Raw genomic sequence first — 8,364 nt, 5'->3', positions numbered from 1 at the left:
GGTGATTTAAACGGAGCATTCGGCGTCCACCGAATGGCCGATCAGGGCAGATTTGCGCTGCGGTTTCCTAGCTGGGCTTGCCGGGGGTTTATGATTCTTTTCGCACCACCAGGATTTAAGCCTGGCTCGAAGAGGGAAAGGGCGCAGAGGCTGAAGCCACCGGGAGTCTGCCTGATTGCAAAACTCAGGACTTGTCCCCTTGCGTGAATTCAGTCTCCCGACTCTGTTCCCAAGTCTGTAGAATGGGGGTAAGGGTGGGACTCTCAAGGACCTGAGCCCCTGCCACCTCCCTTCACGGCTGCATTCCTGAGATGCCCTGCGGTGCAAATCTTCCGGCCCCATGCATTTTTAACGGGGGACATCTGCATTTGCAGAACGACCACTCAGAAGAGCATCGACACACTGCGGCATCCAAGACCCCAGCCCCTGCCCACAGCAGAACGGGATCAGAACTGCAGGTCACGTGCCCTAAACTCCCAGGAGCAGATGGAGAGTCCCTCCTTGAGGCCAGCGTGGGCGGTGATCAGCGTCCCTTGAAGCAGGAGGCCCTGTGCTAACGTCCTGCCCTGCTGGGCATGTGAAGGAGGGGGCATCGCTGGGCTGCAACCGGACCAGGAGTTGCCCCTCGCTCCACAGACCTACGCAAGAGCAGGAGCTGCGGGAAGGAACAGAACAAACTCACCAGGAGGCGCCAGAGGCCACGGAGCCTCCTCCCGGGCATGGAGCCCCGGGGGTGCTCCCCGCTTCCCCTTCTGCCCCCGCAGCTGGCACCCCGGCCTGGCTCCTCGGCCGCGGGGCAGAGATCTGAGCCGCAGTCCCCTGGGGACAAGGCGGGGAACGGTCGCCTGGTGGCTCAGGGTCTCACCCCCTGGGGTTCAGGGTCTTGCTCCTCAAACCCGCACACAGGCCGCTGGGTTTCACATGGTTTCCATGGCGAGCCACAGCAGCATCCCGATGGGTGCTAGGCATGCATGGGATCCCAGTCCTATCTAGTGGGGATCAGCACCTCCATCCTGCCTGGGAATTCCCTCCTGCTAAGTGTCTTGGCCAAGGTCATCCCGAGCATCAGTGGCAGAGACTTGAAACCACAGCACTGCAGTATTAGTACCATGCCTTGCTTCTCCGGCTCCCCCTCCAGGCTGCATGTGGCTGCTTGGAGAAAGGCCCCACTGATTCCTTCCATCTCCGGCACTTCCTTCCCTGGCCCCTTACCCCAGGTGCCCACATGGGAGGCCGGGGCATGGGACTTGCAGCTTCAGGTCTGAGCCACCCTCTTCCGCTTCCCCTCCTGCCATGCAGCCCGTTATCCCCCAGGAACCAGTTGATCCGGAGCGTCCCTTTGGCCAGGGTTCAGCACGGCTGCGGGACTCATCCCCAGCCCCACACACGGGGCTCCAGCCCCTCCCGACTGTCCTTGCAAAGGCCACGTGCTCTCTGCCTCGCTGTCCCAGCTGCTGGAGTCTGCACCGAGCTTCAGGGTGTCAGAGGAGCTGTTTTCTTTAGCAGGGTCTTTAAAGAGCTGCTACGGTTTAGGGATTTGCCAGGCACCGTGCCAGGGGAAGGAATCTGTTGCGGGTTCATGCAGACAGAGGGGCGGGAGGTTCGTGGGTCTTCGCAGCCTGCAGCCATTGGCAGGGGATGTGGTGGATGGAGAGACCCCAGTATCCCCAGGGACAGGGGAGCTGGTGGCCAGGGGTAGCAGAAAGGAAAATGAGCCTATGCCATGCCACAGCAGATGCCACCAGGCTGCTGGGGGAGCCCTGGTGCCCCTCTCCCCCATAACTACCCCAGCCTGGGGGCAAGAGGGGCTGTTACCGCTACTTCTCAGAGGACAGGGCTCCACGTCCCAGTGCTTTGGGAAGAGACTCTCGTGCCACAGCCCCTCCATGGAGTGTGTGTGGGACGGGGTGTAGGGCAGTGGGTGGGGGTACGGGTATGGAGACGGGGGTGCAGATACACGGTGCAAACTGTGTAATGGGTTTTTGGTGTGCTTTGATCTGCCAAGTGAGCCGCGGAGGCCGCCTGGCAGTGTGGGAGGTAGGTATGGAATGAAATATTTTTGCAAAAAAAAGAGGGGCAGGGGGAGTGAGACCTGCTCCTCCATTCACCCCGCCCCATGCAACGCTCTCTCAGGGTCTTGATCCCCGCACACAACCATGGCGGAGCTGAAGCTGGCAGGGCTGGGACTCAGAGGGGGGGCTGGCTGGGGTTCCCCCCTCTGGGCCAGGGCTGGCCCCTATCCCCAGCTGGCTGCATCTCCATGTGCCCCGGGAGAAAGCCCCCCTCGGTTCCCAGGAGGAGCACGAATGCAGACAGGGCCAGAGCATGAGGCTCTGCTGGAAAGGTTCATTGCAGATCCCCCGCCAGGCTCCCCGGAGCACTGGGCTCAGCCCTGTGTCCTCACACAGCCCAGAGGTAAGGCAGGGCCCCTGGGGGCTGTGCTATTTTGGGTAGGCACAGTGCCCTTGGTGGGGTTAGGAGTTTAGGTTCCTCTTTTCACAGCGGGGAAGGGAAAGCAAGAACGAGCAAGAGGCCGGAACTGTTCCCAGTACGGCCCGTACCCTGGTCGGGGGCACGGCTGATGGGGACAGCTGCCCACAAAAGCACTCGCTTGCATTAGATCCGCATTTCCCTTCTCGACCTCGGGACACCCCCTGCCTCACTGCAAGCAGTGGGCGAAGCCCCGTGTCTGCTTGGCACCAGGACCCCCCACATCTGCTCCAATACTTACCAGCACAGCTGTACCCACCGCAGTCCATCCTGCCCTGCCCGTGCCACCCTGTCTCTCTGGCACTGATACCGATCTGCCCCCGCCCCGTCATAACCGCTCAGCTGTGCCCAATGTCTGCTCAAGCCGGTCACTGCCTCGCTGTGTCCTGCTACACTGATGATCTCCCGAGGTCCCTTCCAGCCCTAATGTCTATGAAACATTGCCAAGCCACGGCCGTGTCCTAATGGGATGTGGGCGGCAGCAGCCCTCACCCCCGGAGAGCATCTCCTGCTCTGGAGAGAGGGGGTCCGGACATGGGGGCCAAGCCCTGGGAGTCAGGAGGCCGGGGGGTTCGCTCCTAGCCTTGCCCTTGTGTAGGATAGGGCTAAGGCTGCCCCCTTGACGGAGCACGTGGCACCTACCCCTCTCCCAGCCTTGGGCTCGACTTGGAGCTGGGCGATTGCACTGATTTTCGCAAAGCTCCATGTTGCAAAACCCTGTTCTCCAAAGGTTCCTGGAAAGCCGCAGTGTCTCCACGCCGGACGGGAAGGGAAGAGGAAACGGAGCCTGCTTCCTTCCCGTGGCCCTGATGCAGAGGTGTCCCCTGCTCCCCTGCTCCCCCCGCCCCGTGCATCACGCCTGTCCCACACCGCAGCTTTGCCAGGCCCCAGGGCACAGAGGTGCAGCTGGCCCGTGATTCACCGCAGACAGCCCATTCAGGCTGGCACGGCGCCTGCAGCTCCCCGCAGCCACAGCAGAGACCCCATCCCCCTGGTACAGGGGCCCGGGGCAGACTGGAGTGGCTCGATGGCTCCCTGCCCCTGCCATGCCCCAGCTGCATCTGCCCGGCAGCTGCAGGGAGGCTGCAGCTCACGCTGTCTAACCACAGGATACTGGTGCAGCATCCGGCCCGGGCGTGCCAGCCGAGTGCCCCGTCCCTGCTATTCACACCCAGTGCCCAGGCAGTTGCGCCCACCCCGCGGCGGCAGGCAGAGCATCTACCATATTTCCCCGCATGCAACATGCCCCGGAATAAGACACGCACCTTGTTTCTGAGAGGCAGAAGGGATTTTAAAAAGATCTTCCCTTACAACAGGCAGGGAGCAGAGCCTGCTCCTTGTTCCGCGCCCTGTGGATCGGGCGTCGAGTGGCTTTCACTTTCCCCCTGCAGAAGCTCAGGCAGCCCAAACCGCTGTTACTATATTTCCTCACTTATGAGGCGCACCACAATTTCCAGCAGCTGGTTTTGGGGGGAAATAAAAAAGCAGATGTTTCAAGGGAGAAAACGTGCTATCTCCCCCCCCCGCCACCTCTCCAACCATGGACACGGGCTGCACCGTGATGCAATGCCCGTGCGTAAGCGGGTTGCCTTGCATGTGGGCTTTTCCAGGCAGGTCCTAGCTCCCCGAGCTCCTCAGCCAGCCCTCATCTATAAAACAAGAGTCCTGAAATAAAGCAAGCACACACACGCAACCTTGTCGTCCTGTCTCGGACACTGGCAGGGGTCCCTTGTGTGCCTCCGGCCTTTGCACAGCCTGCATTTTGCTCAGCAGGGCTGGCTGCCCCCTCTTAAAGGGACAGGCCAGTCTGTTATGCCACCTCATAGCCGGGGGCACTGCATATATCCAACCGCGTAACAGCTTGCCCCCAACCCCAAGCACAGCAATCACGCTGGAGCCCTGCCGGCACGTCACGCACCCCGGGGCAATGCCCATTCTCCAGTTGTGGGCAGGCCCTGCCTTTGCCAGTACAAGGTTGCTTCAAGCATGTCAGCTGGGTCAATCGCGTTCTCACTTCCCATGTCTTCCTGGGGCAGAGCCCAGCCTGAGCCGTGGGATGTCATCCCTACAGACGAAATCCCACTGCCTCAGTTCCCGCCTGTCTCTTTTCCACCCCTGGGTCAAGCATGGCAAGTCCAGAGCCGGGAGCGAGTCACGTCCTGGTAGGCTGGCCCTCCAGTGAAGCCCCCTCAGATGCTGGAGGGGTTGCTTAGCATGCTGGAGTTGCTGGAGAGAGGCGCCCGCGGGCGAGGGCTCGATATGACGGGGCTGCGGAAGCTGTCGCGGCAACGCAGGGAGCTCTCGGTGGAGGAGCCCGAGTGGATGTTGGGGACGACGAAGCAGTCCCCGGGCCCGCGGAGCCCCAGGCGGATGCAGCAGCAGCACAGCAGGCCCACGATGGCCCGGCGCACGTCCGCGCTGCGAAAGGAGTAGATGATGGGGTTGATGGCCGAGTTGAGCACAGCCATGGCCAGGGCGAAGTCCAGCGGGTAGGGGTGCTTGCATGCCTGGGGCTTGCAGAAGGCATCGGTGAGCAGCAAGGCAAAGAGCGGGCTCCAGCAGAAGATGAAGGCACCCAGGATGATCAAGACGGTCTTGAGGAGCCGCAGGGAGCGCAGGTTGCTGTGGCGGGTTTTCGAGGCCGCCCGCACCAGGCGGTAGATGGCAACGTAGAGGCCCACGATGCCTATCAGGATGATGCTGAACACGAAGACGCAGATGATGACGTATTTCTTGGAGTAGAGGGGCAGCAGGGTGGAGCAGCTGTCGAAGTCGCACAGGCAGTTCCAGCCCAACAGAGGCAAGAGCCCGATGAGGATGGCCAAGACCCAGAAGAAGATGATGAAGCCTCGCAAGCGCATGGCCTTGGTGCTCTCGTTCTCGGCAATGGGCCGCACCATGGTGCTGTAGCGCTCGATGGCCGTCACCAACAGGCTGAAGATGGAGGCAGCCAGGGCGATGAAGAGGATGCCTTCCCGGAGGAACCACAGCTGGGGCGAGAGCTGGAAGGTCTTCCTGCCTGACAGGCAGAGGTTGAAGACGTAGGCCACTCCTGCCAGCAGGTCGCTCACCGTGATGCTGGCGATGCAGGAGTAGACCCAGCGGCGGGTGCGCATGCTCCACATGGCCAGCAGCACCAGCAGGTTCTCCACCACGATGAGGGAGCTGACGACGATGACAAGGATGCTGACAAGGCTCATCCTGTCCCCCTGGGACCGCCGGTGGCTCAGCCTCCCAGTGTAGTTGTAGTGCTGCAGGATGATGTTGATGTTCTTCTGGGCGACCAGCTGCAGGCACGAGTCCATGCTGGAAGCCAGGAAAAGGTGGGCTTCAGGGATCTCCATGAGGGCAGAGAGGGAGTGGACAAGTGGCTTAGCAATAGACCGGGCAACTTTGGAGGAGAAGCAGCCTACGGAGAAGCAGTGACCAGGGTTAATGTTGGCAGTGGCCTGCGATGGAGCAGAGAAAGAGATGCTCTTACTGGCACCTGCAGACAGAGGGATGGACCACAACTGGACCCAAGTCGAGTGCTTCCTGCTGCATCAAAGACCAGAACCAGGAGCCTGTCATTCTGTGAAAGACAGAAGACCAGCAGTGAACGGTTGTGAAATGGCAGGCGTCAGGATAGCAGTGATGGCTTCCTGTTGTTCAAGAAAGGTTTCCTGTTGTGAATCTTTTAGTGTTGACCCTCCCTGTTTCAGCTGAAACCATTTCTCAGTAACTGACTGTGTGGTTCTCCATCTTTCTGGTGTTACGGCGGGGTGGAGGCATGTGTGCATTCTTGCTCCAGAGCTAGCTACCTGGTGATGCCAGATGGCCCAAGGAGATGTTGGAGCTACAGTGAAAGCCATGGAGTAGGGATGGCACTGCACCTCCCAAGCCTGCAGAAAGGCTTCTGCACTAGGGGCTTAGGTTTATGCCAGCTTGCATGAAGGTAACCCATGCATCTGGCCTCTCAGAGGCTGTGGACAGACAAAGCATTTATAGCGGTGTTCCAGTAAACTGGTATAAGCTGTTCCAGTGCACCTGTCCCAGCTAAGGAGTACGTTACATTAGCCCTGCTTCCTTCAGGGTTAATGAGGCAGAGGCTTAGCTCCCTTAGCCTGGTGCAGCAGCAGACAGATATAACAGCTGCATTGGAATAGTGGATGCACGCTGCAGTGCTAAGACCCCCTTCCCCTTTTAAACCGATTTAAAATCACATCTGTCTGCAGCTGAGAGCTGGTTCCCTGATTTCCTGCTTCCCTCCTCCTGCACCCAAATACCCTCTTTGCTTCTATCGGTAAGAAGCTCCCAGGCTCCAGCCCTGTTGAGTTCCCTTCTCTGCGGTCTGGGACAGACGGTGCATAAACTAGCTTGACCCAAATCAATTCAGTCTGATACTACAGGTTTATCTCAAACCAGTTTCAGCCCTTTTCAATCTGGTTTACGTGCACTAAAAGTTTGTTCTGTTACAGGTTTAAACCAGTATCCGATCCCTTAAACTGGTTCATGTGTAATGTCTGCCCCCGCATGCCTATCCCAGCCTGCACAAACAGGCACGGACCTCTCAAGGTAACCTGAGCCTGGGGCTCCTGCTGCCATGCAAGGGCAGGATGAACCCAGCAGACCTGGAAAAAAAAATCTCTGCATCAGCCTTAGCATTGTACCTTCTGCTTCTGAGGGTCTCAACGCCCCTTGCAGAGCAGCTTGGTGAGGCATTCCCTTTCCCAGGGGATAGACAGGGAAAGTGAGAGGAAAGCCCAGTGCCACATGGGGAGCTGGTGGCAGTCAGAAACAGAACCCAAGTGTCCCCACCTATTACAATGTTGGCGTTCAAGAGATGCCTCCCAAGAAAAGCATCCAATTGGGTTGCAATGCTCCCTGTGTTGTGGGCTGCTGCCCTCAGCCTCACCCAGCCCTGCCCAGCACTGCACGGGCTCCCTGGACTCACCGGCTAAGAGCTTCCCTGCTGCCCCATGCACGAGGGCTCGAAAGTCAGAGTGGCTCTCCAGATGTTAGCACAAGGCTCCCCCAGAGGTGGCACTGACAGTGCTGTCCCAGTCTGTTTGCACCTATAAGAGAAACAAAAGGGGAAGTTACAACACACTAAACCACAAACTTTTTCAGGATGATGACCCCACCCAAGAGCAGCTGAGAGGTGCTTGTGGCGGGCGTCAGACAATAGCAAACACCTCTGAGCGCCACAGAGGCCCTCATTTCCCCTTTGCAGCAGGCTTGAGGGCACACACTCCCAGAGATTTGCCCTGTGAGCAGGAGTGGGTGGAAGGGAGTCCTCACTTTCCTGCCCCAGGGACATCCCAGCCAAGCTGTGGGTTGTGACTCACCCACCTCAGACGAACTGAGGCCTCCGGAGGGATGGGGAAAATACAAGGGTGACCCCCGTGCGGGGGCGGCTGGAGGGAGTGCAGCCTCCCGTGCAAGGCTGGATGCGACCCTCAGCCTCCCATCTCCCCGTGGCACCTCTGCTTGCCTAGTGGGCTGCACCCAGGATGTTCCCAGGCCTTGTCCACACCCGGCGGCTTGCTTGGGAAGGCAGAGCCGCTGATGGGGAAAGAACAGGAGCATCTACACATCTTCTGCCAGCTGCTGGGGGGTGGCAGAAAGCGTCTTTCAACCTAGGGATTGGTCATGGCTTTGCAGGCAGAGCAAGAGACTCAGGTCCACGAGGTGTAACCCAGGCCCAGTGCAGAGCAGCATCATGCCAAGGACGTACCGCCTTGGTTCGGGGTGAGGCCCGGGCCAAGCATGACAGAAAGCCAGTGCCAGCTGGATGAACCCCTGTGCAAGGTACAGCCCCTGCTCGGCCCCTTATGTCTCTCTGTGCCCTTGCTAAAGAAGGGACCAGCTGGGGCTTTCCTCCGCTACCTGCTC

The 8,364-nt window shown here is 59.6% G+C and overlaps 1 protein-coding gene across 2 annotated transcripts; it reads right to left on the bottom strand.

Annotated features, from left to right (window-relative positions):
* Positions 1-3,780: 3,780 nt before the first annotated feature.
* S1PR4 (sphingosine-1-phosphate receptor 4) lies at positions 3,781-7,526 on the bottom strand. 2 transcript variants are annotated; one of them, XM_090027252.1, is made up of 2 exons: positions 7,424-7,526; positions 3,781-5,899 (listed from the first exon to the last, which is right to left on the bottom strand). In XM_090027252.1, the coding sequence occupies exon 2, from the start codon at positions 5,832-5,834 to the stop codon at positions 4,680-4,682; it is 1,155 nt and encodes a 384-aa protein (XP_089883378.1). In that variant the 5' UTR covers positions 5,835-5,899; positions 7,424-7,526; the 3' UTR covers positions 3,781-4,679. The 2 variants fall into 2 exon arrangements, with proteins under 2 accessions (XP_089883378.1, XP_089883377.1); XM_090027251.1 differs by having other exon boundaries at positions 3,781-6,061; positions 7,424-7,510.
* Positions 7,527-8,364: the final 838 nt, after the last annotated feature.

This window comes from Crocodylus siamensis, chromosome 14 (genome assembly GCF_052110815.1).
Source record: "Crocodylus siamensis isolate JL-2025a chromosome 14, ASM5211081v1, whole genome shotgun sequence".
In the NCBI taxonomy this organism is placed as follows: domain Eukaryota; kingdom Metazoa; phylum Chordata; order Crocodylia; family Crocodylidae; genus Crocodylus; species Crocodylus siamensis.
Note: the sequence above shows the minus strand (reverse complement) of the source record. Positions and strands in the feature narration are given on the sequence as shown.